The 14,231-nt window shown below is 42.3% G+C and overlaps 1 protein-coding gene across 7 annotated transcripts in view; it reads right to left on the bottom strand.

Moving 5' to 3' along the window:
• Positions 1 to 1,014: 1,014 nt before the first annotated feature.
• dmtn.S (dematin actin binding protein S homeolog) overlaps positions 1,015 to 14,231 on the bottom strand; it is a 33,097-nt gene continuing 19,880 nt past the window's right edge. For 4 of the 7 annotated variants that reach the window (XM_041587670.1, XM_018254341.2, XM_041587671.1 and 1 more), the window contains exons 7-17: positions 11,669 to 11,713; positions 11,471 to 11,582; positions 11,150 to 11,206; positions 10,448 to 10,588; positions 9,214 to 9,308; positions 8,875 to 8,980; positions 6,651 to 6,688; positions 6,450 to 6,498; positions 5,982 to 6,136; positions 4,780 to 4,860; positions 1,015 to 2,376 (exon numbers count right to left, since the gene is read on the bottom strand). In XM_041587670.1, coding sequence (XP_041443604.1) covers positions 2,263 to 2,376; positions 4,780 to 4,860; positions 5,982 to 6,136; positions 6,450 to 6,498; positions 6,651 to 6,688; positions 8,875 to 8,980; positions 9,214 to 9,308; positions 10,448 to 10,588; positions 11,150 to 11,206; positions 11,471 to 11,582; positions 11,669 to 11,713 — 993 coding nt within the window. In that variant the 3' untranslated portion in view covers positions 1,015 to 2,262. 7 annotated transcript variants of the gene reach the window in all.

The raw sequence follows: 14,231 nt of genomic DNA on the forward strand, positions 1-14,231 counted from the left end.
CATACATGACAGCACAGAAACCAGTGCAATTAGCATCAGAATTTAATAATCAGCCCTGTAACATCAGCTTATATTACAGGTGAACCTCATTTTCTGCTTGATAATTTGTGACGACCCCTAAGCTAAGCTTCTAAACAGCTGCTCAGAGCCCACTGAACATGTGAGTGGTGACCCCCCTGTGACAAGTTTGAAGTCCTGGATCATTGCTGCTATTGAGAAGCTAAAACTTTAGGCTGGTGCAATAAGTTCATTATATAAAAGATTAAATTTTTAGCGATATTCATTTCTAGGGTTTAGTTCTCCTTTAAGGTTGCCAAACAAGCAGATCTCTCCCTGATATGCCCACACTAGGGCCCAATGGTGGGATCCCAATTTTGAAAATACAGGCAGCTGGATCAAGAACTGTATCAACGAACCAATGTGGTCCTCGATCCAATGGAATTTTCAATCAACATAGTCATTGATCTGGGAAGCCAGTCGGACAGACTTGGTCTGTTGGCAGCTTATATGGCAGTGTTTGGACACCTTTCGGCAATGGCTAGTCTTTAAAGAAGTCACATATGTTTGCAGAAGGATCAACAAGTGTCAGCAAGGACACGGCAGTGGCATGGCATGGCCAACAGTGCACATGGTGATTCCAGACGGGCACTCACTTGTTCCTGAGGGAAGGCTGAGGTGCCAATTCCTCTTGTAAACCTTAGAAAAAATTATGAAACTAACACAGCAGAGTATATACAAGCGGGTGAACCCCTGCATGATAAACAAGTACGGGTGCCCCCCATTTCCATATGTTCTGCTGTGTTGGTACCATATTGTTTGTGGGTGCTGACCCTCCATACTGAGCACCAAGCTATTGCACTGGCAAGTATGTGCTAGTGATCCATTTTCACATTTGGAGATAAATCCGTGGTCTAAAAAAAACTTTTGCTATTGCCCTTCCCCAGCTTTTAATGTAGAAACCCACCTCATTGTGACATTATGTGCAACAGAGCCATTATTAAACACATTTACAACTTGGATATTAATTTATTTATTTTAATAATATTAATTATACATCAGAAGCCAAAACTTTATGGGAAAAAAGCTTCCACGTGGAAAAAGGACACGAGACATGTAGAAGACAGACTTGACATATAGGAGGCACATAAGTCAACATTTTTGGTGAAAGGAACATCTCTGGGAGTCACATATGGAAAAGCAAACTGAAGGATGACTTCAGGCGGATGAGGGGAAAGTTAAAATCTAGATGAGAAGTGGCAAAAAGTGTGGTAAATAGTGCTGGAATTTAGGAAGTGTTAGATGAAAAGTGATGAATGAAAGAAGAGGCAAATGTGTTGTTAGGAGATGACTTGACATGATGGGCAATGTCTCAATGGTGAGAAGCATGTTCCAAAGAATTCCACACAGCAAGCAACGGAATGTTTGAAATTGTTCCTTTGGGCAAATTCCGTAATTGGTTCCAGATTTGCCTTAATGTCCATTTCACTGAAAGGAGATGTTTGCAGCAAGGTGAAAGCACTCACCCATTAAACACGCACAGCATTGGCAGCTTACAGCAATAGTTTATAGCACCTCCACCCCTAATTACTAAATACTTATGCCATGATTGCATGCCCAGCATCTTGTTCCCCACACCATCATCCTAAATATTTCTACAGAAGTGATTGAGGCTTCTAGTGTGCATGACAAATGTACTGGTGGTGGTGTGAATGTTGAAGGTGCTGCTGGGTATTCATAATATAGAAAACATGATCCTGCTTAGTATGTAGCATGTTTACTGATGCTAATATTGTAGTAACATTATAGAAGTCTATGTACCTTGCTAAGAGAATTATGATATTTGTATAGGATGCATGTAAGAGAAGATTCCACACAGAAGGTTCATTGATGAGGTCATACGTCAGGTTATATGTGAGATATAAATCTTACTTATCTAGGTTTAGTAGCAGGTTCCTGTACACGTATGTGAGTATCTGATGGTTGTTAAGGAACTGGACCAAAAATGGTGTGAGGTATCTGATGATATGTCTAAGAGATGGGCCCTTCAGAAGACAATATGGTCTCAGATGAAGTATGTGTTAGTTACGAAGAGCACTGGAGTTTCCTTTCAATGTAGAGCCACTTAATATTTGTAGACAGTAATTTCAGAAACACACGTCAAGCTCTCACTCTCCCCCTCAGACTGCACAGAACTGAGGTCGCATCTCCTGGCTTTACCACCTCCTTGTTATAGGTGAAGGGCAGACAATGGCCCATGTAGGGTTAGAACAAAAGCAGCTTCCTCTTGAGTTCATTCCTCTTCCATAGAGACAATTTAACAAATTCTTCCACGGGCATACAGAAGAGGCGCTGGAAGTCTTCAGGGGACAGGTACCTCTAACAAGGAGAGACAAATCAAGATGTGATTTAATGGACAGTGAAGCAGTCAAAGTGAGGAACATACAAATATTAGAGCAGTGCTGTGCAAAGTTGTACATATAGTGGGTTATTATTTCTCATACCACATATTCAAAGCTAGATTGTATTAAAATTATGTTTTTAAAAGAATTACATGGAGCCCTTAAGCAGACTGGGGGCAATTAAAATCCCCAATTTTGACACATGTGGCCCACGGGCCACTTTGGACAGCCCTGTGTTAGAGTATAGAGACCTGACCAACTTCTGTGGTACAAAGGGACGGAATTTTTCTGGCCTACATGGTGGAGGGCCAATAATGGAAGCCAGTTTTGATGACTCCCTGTTTTTAAACCACATCTACTTTAAACCACACCCATGTTACCAGAAGACCATGTCCACATTAATGTTGGTAGCACCCCAAAAACCAAATGGTTGGTGCTCACTGCAGGGATATCACTCATTACTCATATGTGAAAAAAGTTTAGTCATACCCTTAAATCCATATGACTCCTCCTCCCCTGTGGATAACACATCAACCCCCCAGCACATGAATAAATACCTTAGGGCCCCCTAACGATAATTTTCAAATGTTAACAAACCACCAGAACAAATACCAGCTTATGTTTCACAGGCAGAGCAGGGCACACACATGGAGCATAGGGCAGGAAAGTATGGCACACAGGGAGCATAGGGCAGGCAGGGTATGGCACACACAGGAAGCATAGGTCAGGCAGAGTATGGCACACACAGGCAGAGTAGGACAGACAAAGTATGGCACACACAGGGAGCATAGGGCAGGCCAAGTATGGCACACACAGGGAGCAAATGGCAAGCAGAGTATGGCACACACAGGCACTGTAGGGCAGGCAAAGTATGGCACACACAGGAAGCATAAGGCAGGCAGGTTATGGCACAAACAGGGAGAATAGGGTAGGCAACGTATGGCACACAGGGAGCATAAAACAGGCAGAGTATGGCACACACAGGAAGCATAGGGAAGGCAGAGTATGGCACACACAGGGAGCATAGGGAAGGCAGAGTGTGGCACACACAGGGAGCACAGGGAAGGCAGAGTATGGCACACACAGGGAGCATAAGGCAGGCAGAGTATGGCACACACAAGGAACACAGGGAAGGCAGAGTATGGCACACACAGGGAGCATAAGGCAGGCAGATTATGGCACACACAGGGAGCGTGGGGAAGGCAGAGTATGGCACACACAGGGAACATAGGGTAGGCAGAGTATGGCACACAAAGGGAGCATAGGGAAGACACCACAGAGCAGGAGACAGGGAAACCTATCAGAACCATGCTAAGAAGTACTACATAAAGTGACAGTGCTTGTGCCCCTCCAGCAGTTTGTATGGATGTGAATAGGTGAACAATGTGGAAAGTTTCAGTCTGGGTCTCAGGTGTGAACAGTACAGGGCTTTAGGGGTGTGAACCATAGAGGTGTTACAAGTGTGAACAATGCAGCGGGGGATTACATGTGTGAACAATACAGGGGATTACAGTCAGAATTTGAGGTTTAAACAATGCAGGGACCAATTAATATCTGTAGTGATACCTTTTAAATCTTACATGTGGTAGGCAGACACAGCAGGCAGACTTTAATGTGGGGGCCACACAAGGGGGGGGGGTCAGGAGACACCAGTTGGACAGCCCTGCTATAGAACCTTTAGATTTAGACACAAAAACTGATTGATAAGGGGGCATTCCACACAAAGAAAACAACATTAGAAATGTACTACATGGCCACAATGTGGTTACCCGTGTAATTAATGGACTTGGCTATTTCAGCCAAACCCTTTAATTATGGGTGCATACCATCAAGCTTGTAGCCATGCAATCTACTGACAAACATTAGCAGTAAAACTAGTCGTACAGAGGAGCTCAGTGACTTTCAACATGGCCACCCTTCCAACAAATCAGATTTTTGCCATGCTAATCCTACAGAAGTTAGTGATGTTAACCTTGAGTGGAAACATAAAGCAAGAAAGTGTGAAAGAACTTGTCTGGCATGCACAGAGCCCAGACCTGAACAACTGTGGGATGAATTTAAATGATGACTGACAACCAGGAGCCATGGCCCATCATGAGTGTCTAATCTCACTGATCTCACTTGTATAGGAATGGAGGCAATCCTAGCAGCTATATTTCAAAATCTAGGGAAAAGCCTTCAGATGAGACTGGAGGCTGTAATAGCAGCAAAGGGATGACGGCTTCATATGAACGCCTCAGATGGTTGTGAAATAAAATGTTCAATAAGCACATTTGGATGTGGTGTTCATGTTAGCCATGCTATGTATAATTCAGGAAAGAAAGAAATCACGATAATAAACAATAACCCTAATTAGACTGATCTCTCTTATCTTCCTCACCTCCAGCTGAGTCCTGTCAACCCCTGGGGGCAGTTTCTGGCGCCCTCTATTAGTCACAATTAGCATATCGTAAGGAAAGATCTGTAGAAGAAAGAGAAACCAAAATAGAAAGTTTATGGGACTGTGGGTGGGTTGTGAAAAGAGTGTTATGCTCAAAGGAACTAGAAATAGACTGTAAGTGTAAACAGGGCCGGACTTACAGCAGCCACCCCTAGGCCTGCTGACGTTCATCGCCCCAGTTCCCTCCCTTTGATTCGCACAAATTTTCATCATAGGGACCGGAGCAATTGGGATTAGCGCACAGGAAATTTTTAAAACGATTGTATCTCCAGCGCGTCCCCAGTGTTTTTGAACCAATGTGGTTGGGAAGCATGCCGCCCCCTCAAATCCTGCCACCCTAGGCCCGGGCCTTGGTGGCCTTTACACAAATCCAGGCCTGAGTGGAAAGGAAGGAAGAGCATAATCCAGTCCAGGATTCCAATAATGTATTTAACACAATAGGGCTCATGTGCATCTACAAGTGCAGTTGGGGGCTCCGCAATTTCCCTGCAGTTAGGTGCACATAAAACCACTTTAAACACTCCTTGCAGTTTCATATAGTTGTGCTTGGCTTCACTCAGGCCTTTCCAGCTTTCCTTTAAAAATCTGGGCCTACTGGTGCAGCGGAACCCTGGAGCTACCGCCACCTCCTGGTCGGCTCCAGGATTCCCTGCACACCACGCATCAATAGGGCACACTTGCGCCTAAACAGGGCTGGATCTCTATTTCCGGTGCCCCCAGGCCGGCTGAGTCATTTTGATCCTGCCTGTCCCTCTCAAGTGTGCATACCTTATCTGCCAGGACTGTGACTTTGCACGAGGGAGATTTCATCGATTGTCAAAATCTCCCACGCAGATGTGACTTGGTAGCTTGGCGTCATGCTGCCGTATACCGAACCGAATCCTAATTTGCATATCCGAACCGAATCCTGGATTCGGTGCATCCCTACTTTCAACAGGTCCCTCATATGCTGGATCTGATCTCATAGCAGCACACAGTGATTATAGAGGGAGGTATCATGCCATAAATAACAGGCAGTGTAATGGCCAATTAAAAATATATCCCTCATGCCACTTCCTAATAATGGCTGCCATTATTGGCTTCCTCTAGACATGGCCCTTCTCTCTTAGCATATTCATTTATTCACAGATATGCATTAGCACCTTCTGTTCCAGCATGCTGGGAAGTGAAATGCCTCGGTCCATCCGCGATCGCTGACTTTCTCCATTCTGTGAGAAATAAATATTTCCAGAATATCTGCAAGATGTAGTCATTGCCACCTGACTCAAATGATTCCTTGGCATGCTTACCTGAAATTCTATGAAGTAAAAAAATATGTTATTGATTATATATAATATTATATATAATTATATGATTATAATTATGAAAAGGGAAACTGTATTGAAACACATCAGCTGAATTTATCTTCTGGCCATGGGGCCCACTCTGATGCCCAGATCAAATGTCCCATTCCCCATAACAAGTCCTGCTAACAAACCCACCTAGTTGGACAGCAGTAGGAAATTCCCAAGGTCTAGATCCCATTTAGTAGGACCAGTCTTATGATACTAACTGCAATGACAAATCTATCTGTTATTGACATAAATGATAATATAAAAAAGCCTTCTTACCTGCACCTTCTTTTGGACAATCTGGAGCTGGAAACTCTGCAGACATGAGCTGAATAAAGGGAAAGGACAGAGAAAAGTGTCACTTAAGTTGCTCCCCCTTAGTGTGGTACATGTACACACACAGTCACACACACATGATTTTCTTTTTAATAAAATCTTTTCTCGATGATTTGTACCATTACCTTAGCCAAATCTACATACCCTTGTTAAGCTGCTCCTTCCGTACCCAGAGTGCACCGCTGCAGAGAAAGAAAACAATGAAGGGGGGGGGTGTAGAGAATTAGATAAGTTCAGATGTGGGTATTTAAACCCTTATGAGTTCTCCTGATATGGGAAGAATATCTGGATCTCTGGTATATGCCATGTATCATAATGTATGCCAGTATGAGAACAATGACCATGGTAGGTGGGTACCAAACTGCTGAATATGTTGCAGTCTGCTTGGGCCTTGGACGTGCAGATTTCAGAAGCTTGAAGGGACCCTATAGGGTGGCATTTTTGGTCTTTGGGTACACAGTCGGTGTTACCGTGGGGTGTTGTACCCTTTACTATGGTCTAATTGTGAAGTAGCTTTTGTAATATCACAGTATACTATATGACTTGTGTAACTTGAACCTGGTGGAAATATCTAATGTCACTGGTCTCTAAGAGTTACCACCTATGTAGCATTTCTAGTGCTATGCACCAGTTTTCATCCCTTATGCAGTCATTGTACTGGTGGGCATGCAAGTGCTACTGCACCTTTTGTGTACTGCCTTCCACAATACAGGGTGGCAGTGGGAGCAGTGCTGGTGGACATATAGCTTGTGCAGTTCAATCCAGTCCCTTTTCTATATATTGTATATTTTAGCTAGTGGCGTTAAGTCTAAAACAACTGGACTTTCTGCATTTACTTGAAAGTGATTCACCGCCATCCATCACCTGGATCAATGAGAATCTCCCCAGACAGCCTTAGATAATTTGCCAATGCCCAAGGAACACTATATATTAATTACTATTCTGAGCAAATCAGAAAAAAGGCCACATAAGTCTAATGAGCAGGGCCCTCCTTACCTGTAATCTGTATGTTTCATTATACATTTTTCTGATATACAGAGTCTGGGAATATGTTGACTCTTATTATAATTATTATTAATATCAATAATAATATGTATAGTGCTGATTGAAAAGAGGTACTACTAGTACATAGTAAATGGAATTAGAAAATGGTTACATTTTAATTTTTAAATTGTTTCTCCTACAGTGGCGCATGCACGTCGGCTATTCCACACACTACAATGGATTTTTTAATTGACTCACACTAAGCAGTACATTTAACTTCCCACTGGGACTGGACTCATAAAATCCCCCTAGACATAATACTTCTATTCATTAGTCTTCGGTCCTTTGTCTCTTGTCCTTGAAACTGGCCTCATCCTGCGGAGACTCCTAATGACCTCTGCAGTGATTAGACCTCCTCAGTAATGCTGTTTATTTGACCATTAAATGGAACCATCAAGTTCTTATTTATAATGAAGAGTGTTACTAGAACTGAGCATTGCATTGAGCTAAATACTAATTGATATTTGTATTGCTTGTATTTATACAACCACATTTGTAGAAATTGGCCTTCAAGAACAACAATATTCCAAGGCATAAAGACGCCACTGAGCTCTCCATAAATCCAGTTTCTTGGCTTATGGCCAATTGATTACTAATCTTTCCCTAAAATCTCTCACAGAAACAGCCTTCACACCATTAAATGTTCAGTATTTTGGCATTCTAGCATATATAATCCCTTGTTGATACAGCTTCATGGCACCACTATTATATTCATTCTGGAATTCAGGGAAAATGCACTGAATTGTTGGACAAAAGACATGGTGGCAAAAAAGACATGGTGGCATTAGGACCCACTGACTCCTGGCTACAGTTGTATCTTTTTGCTTTTGGATGAGCTACAGTTGCATCTTTTTGCTTTTGGATTCCACCGACTACTGGGCCTACTGGGAGTTATCCTGGTATTCTGGTGGACCAGTCAAAAACTTTTTTCTGTGCACCCTAGTAGTGTAACTACAGAGGCTACAGGGAGCCCAGAAAATGTTTCTGGCAAGGGGGCTGGAGCCTATATAGAAAGTGCTGCTATCAACTTTAAAAAGGACAGAAATGGGTTGAGTGGTTTCAGTGTAGAAGGAAACATACCCCAGTGGTGTAATTATAGGGGCAGCAGGGAGCTCAGAATTTTTTTTTTGGAAAGGGGACCTGAGCCTATATAGTTACACCACTAGTTCTTTATAAATGCTTATATAAAATGCTTTATAAAGGACAGAAATGGGGTTGGGTGGTTTCAGTATTGAAGGAAAGTGACATGATAATTCCCCCAAACCTCTCTGTGTGCTATTGCCCATGAAGAGACAGTATTACAGAGCACAGAGTCAACACATACGTGTATAGAATGGTGTCCGGTCAGGCAGGGAGCGAGTCTTCCTCTTTGGAGTGCCACCTTTCTGCATTTCCTCTTTCAGGATGAGTTTCCCCAGATTAGAGTGGATCTGTGAGTGAGATCACAGGTCAGAAATGGCAAAGGGGTAGAGGGGTATGTGGGAGACCAGGGGAGATGAAAGCAAAGTAGGAAATACAGGCAGGCAAATAATGGGGTGTGGGGGCATTAAAGGAAACAGTCAATGAGGTTGAGGATCAGGAGGGAAAAGTAGGGGGAGGAACAGATAAGATTAGTGGAATTTGATGTATAAATTCATATACCAGCATACTGTGTATTCTATACCTTGTTTAGCTTCATGTCCAGTAGGTCTCTCACAACCTCCCCTTCTTCACTCTCTTCCTCTCCACTTTTGGACTTTGAACGACGTCTCTCAGACTCTAAACGCCAAAGACAGGGATTAGCAGGGACATAGCCAATGATGCACAGAGATACATCATAGCAAGCAGTATGGGACACCTGGATTATTCCACAGGAGATCTGGAATGAAACTACATCACAAACACAACTGTCATGCAGAGATTCAGGTAAGACTGCATTCATCAACAGGGAAGTGGCTCTTCAGCCATTTTAGTGACAACTGCCATAGAATCTACAGCACACGTATAAAAAGTAATATGTCAATACTGAAGATTCTATGGTTCCATGTTTCTCTTTGATCGACGGTGTTACTGGCTGATGAGGAAAGGATTAATAAATAGACAACAAGAAGCATCAGCTCAATTATTTTCAATACTGTTTGGCTTGCCGTACAGATTAGATGGGGTTTGGTCACATTTACTCACTAGCAAGTGCCAGTCTCCCTGTAGGGCACCTAGGGCTCATTGATGAACACTGGGCAAATTTTCAAGGGTAGTAACCCATAGCAACCAATACTTAATATACTTTCCACAGGGTTACTGCCCAGATGCAGATTTGCATATTGTTCATAAATGAGCTCCCCCCCAGTGGCATTTATTTTAAATTCAGAGTTCCAGCAGCACCCCTGCTCTGCCCCCCATGTTTTGCTATATATGTACTGACATGCACTGTACTGAATATGCTGCATCAGAGGAAATACTAAAGTTGGTACACTAATGGTGGCTAAAGGAGTTAGTCTACATTGGATTAAATCTGGGCCCATTTGATTAGCTGCAATAGGAACTGCCAGCAGGGTAAGCAAATCTAATCACCCCTCTCAGCTCTGATTTTATCTGCTTCCTGCTCTTGGGCAGCTCTGGTGGGGGGAGCCCTGTCCCAGGGCTTTCTCCACTACATGGATGCATATGGGCCAAAGTAAGCAACGTAGAGCAATCGCTGTCTCTCTGTCTCTAGTGGTCAACGACTCTCATTTTGCTTTCCCTTTTTCTGTTTGACAAAATTAACTTTTCTGATACCATCAAGCCCCATCAAGGTACAGGGTGCATTTCAATGACCTGTAACGTGTGCAGGCAACCCCTGGCATATCCCATCATGTTCTACAAATCTTATCAATATGCTTTCCGCCACACTAAGACCAAGTAACACCCCTCATTCATACCTACTACTGCCAAAGAAGGTGGGCATGGCCAATAGTCTGTCTCAATCTTTGCAGGCTGATTGGGATCTGGTGGTTTTGCAGCCGGAAACTTTGATGATTCAACGATGGGGTCATCGGACAGTCTGTGTAAGATTCCTGATTCTGAGACATGATGAAAGATTAAATTAAAGTGTATATGCTAAGAATGCCATTGACAGGCCGTCCCAATAGCAGAGACTCCAACCTGGATGTGAAGAGATCAGGGGGCATCTTGGCCATGCCTGTCCTGCTCTGACTCCACCCACATTCTGCCACAGCCATGCTCCTTGTTATACTGATATGGGCATCGGAGGACTTTAGGAGAATATTCTATTGATTTCAATGCTGGATAGTTCGGTTTTGGGTGCAAATTACTGACGATAGGAGAATGGGGACAAATACTTAAACCTGGGAGACTCACTACAAATATGGGGGAGTTGACATGTCTACAATGGGGTAATAAAGGCCACCTGAAGAAACAAGGCTGTGAGGTGTGGGTAAGAATCACTGGCATCAAGTATTAGCCTGATGTAGAGCCTTGACTTTACAACATATACAGTATGTTTTATCACAAAAAAGTAATAAAACATACGTAGGTTTGTAAGTGAAACTATTCTCAGTGGCAGAGGCAGAGTTAGTATGATGAGTCATTGGGTTTGGTTACAGTTTGTTTGAGCTCCTCACCTTTCACTCTGTAGATTGGTGGCTTCTTATATAAATTGGGCTCAGCCTGAGACAACTCTGGAGAGATAAAACAGACAAGCGGGATACAAAAATGCTGAGAATTTTAGAATTAATATAAAACAATGAAAGAAACAACAAATTATTGGTGTCATAAATATGATCTTACATTAATGTGTTACAGGACTTATTGGTTATTGTTTGTTGTAAATACACAATGAGACCTGCCTTTTCAATAATTCTATTCCAATTATTGGACACAATTTGACACACAACTATAAGTGACACTTAACATTTTAAGTGCTTTGTTCTCCCTTTAACTACCTGGGCAGTGGAAATGTTGGACTCCTCCTCTCGGTGAGCTGGTTCCTCCACGAGCTCCATGCACAACTTGGCCACTAGCAGTAGACTTGGTCTCAGCCCAAATTGCAGCGACCTAGCAAATGGAAAACAATTTAACTATTAACATATTGGATCTCATTTCACACTTCTCCCAGTGCCCCATAATACCTCTACAGTTACCTCGGGAGATGGTGGTGGTGTAATGGACCTGGGTGACAGGGAGCGCTGCAAGAGAACCAACAATTTTAATGAATAGTTATCATGGTCAGCTATATCAATGCAGACAGGTTTGGTAGGATTAGGGGATGGGCACTACAAAAATGTAGGGGTGTTTCTATGCCAAATGCCACTTTAGGTGGCCAACCCAATGCTGCATCCCCTAACACCCCTAGTCAGCATAGAAGAATCATCTGATTTTTCCGCTGGTTTATTTTGAACGTCACAAAATGTTGCTTTTCTCACGAAATTCAGTTTTCTTTGTCATCTATTTTACTGCTTTCCCTAGCAAAGCTTCTCTAAATGAGATTTGGAACTGTTGTTTTCACTTGATCTTTAGATAACAAACTTCCATGACTTGCAAAATGGAAGTAAAACACATAAACAAACAAACCATGCACTCTTGAATGGATATAGACAAAGTGTAAATTATACAGAAATGCATACAAGACATTGAGATCAACCAATATATATATATATATATATATATATATATATATATATATATATATATATATATATATTTATGAATTCTCCACTGGAAGCTCCAAGCTTGTCCTGTCTAAACCCAAATTTCACTCTCCTCTCCTGCAGTCAAGGGAAGGGAGCAATTATATGCAGTAAAAATAACTACACAGATCCTTGCTACATTGATGGAATGGAAGAAGTTCTACCAGGTTTGCTAATTCAATCTATTCAGCAAGCTGTTCATGCTAAATCTCATGTTGACCTCCCTGCTGGCCACACAATAATTAAAAACATGGAGAGTGTATTTTTAGGGATTAACAGCAAAAACACTGGGTGCTATAGAAAGTATTAATCATCCATTGCTCTGATGATATATTATAGTTACTTATTAGAAAAAATATATACTATATGGTCAAAGGTGACCAGACTGGACTGCTTGTCCAACAGCTCATTCCCACACCATGGTATTAATCCGGAATTGGTCCTTCCTTTACTGCTGTAAGAGCTTCTACTCTTTTAGGAAGGTCTCCACTAGACGTTGGTGGGATTTGCTTCAACTCAGCCACAAGGGCATTAGTGAGTTTGGAATCAGGCCTAGTCTGCAGTCAATTCATCCTACAGGTGTTCAGCTGGGTAGGCCTCAGTCAGGTTCTACCACTTCCATTTTAGCAAACCCATTCTGTATAGACTTGGCTTTGGGCATGGAGAGGAATGATTGTGCTGAAAGGGCCTTCAATGTTGGCCCTTTCAGAATTGCCAAAAATATGATTATAGGCTGTAACCTTAATTTTGCTTTCAACTCAAACAGGGGCCCTAGAATAGACCCTGGAAAACCGCCTCAGAACATTATTCTACCTCCACCATATATTGCAGGACATTATGCATCACCCAGACTTCTCCATCAGACTTCCAGTTTGTGAAATGCCATTTATCACTACAGTGGATGCATTTCCATTGCTGCAGGGTCCTATGGACTCCATCTACTTGAAGAATCCTCCCTACAAATAGTTCTGACATTGCTTCTGGAGACACTCAGTGAATGAATATTCCAGCTGATGACATTTTAATGTCGTGCCCATCTACTTTTGGACATGTAGTGAACATTTTCCAAAAGCATTTTTTTTTTCCTCACAGGAGATGTCTATGAGGGCTGATTGGAAACACAAACAATCACAAGACTTGATTTATTTGGTTAAAATACTCAATGATAACTAATGTGACCTAATTGTTTGCCATACACAAGGCTGTTACAGTGATGTATGTTCCACCTTTGGAAATATGTTCCACCTTTGGAAATACCATTTATATGTTTAGAAGCTTAGTTTGGACCAGAGCCTCCATCAGGGGGCATGGGGGGCACAGTCATCCTGAGCCTAAAGAGGGGGCCTGTTGTATTGCACTTTCTAAATTAGTCGGGTCCCCTTTAAGAGCGTGCAAGCTAAACCTGAAGTGGGTTTTTAAAAAAAATATTTTATGCGGCCCCTGGCCACCAATGTTTTTTTTTAAATTATCTATGATGCACCTGGCCACTATTCTTTTTCATTTTCTATGGGGCCCCTGACCATCAATGGGTTTTTAACCTGTAAGAGGGGGGGGCTAGCCATGAGTGAAGTTTTTTTTTTACTTTTATGGGGGGATGCTGACTACCAATTTTTTTTTTTTAACTTGTAGGGGGGACCCTGGTCACCAATGGATTTTTAGTGTTCATGTTTTAGCACCTGTATTTGTGTGGCTTTTTTTATTGTGGTGTGGGGGTGTGTGAGGTCTAGGGTGGGGCCTAGGGAGCCCAGAAATTTTCATCATACAGGGCACCATGATTTTTGATGGTGGCCCTGGTTTGGACACAAAATTCATATATACATATGTACATAGTAGGGTAAGAGGGAGAGAGAGGCGAAGAGAAGGATTTGGTAAAATACAAATGGCATCGCTTAGACTAAACACATGATTAACCTTAATACTTTGCATTACCCTTAGAAAACATGTCTAATATCTGAGCCATACACATGTGAATAATTAGGCATAGTTGAACTATGAGTTTGTATTGTGATCGTTTCCT

This window comes from Xenopus laevis, chromosome 3S (assembly GCF_017654675.1).
Source record: "Xenopus laevis strain J_2021 chromosome 3S, Xenopus_laevis_v10.1, whole genome shotgun sequence".
Classification (NCBI taxonomy): Eukaryota; Metazoa; Chordata; class Amphibia; order Anura; family Pipidae; genus Xenopus; species Xenopus laevis.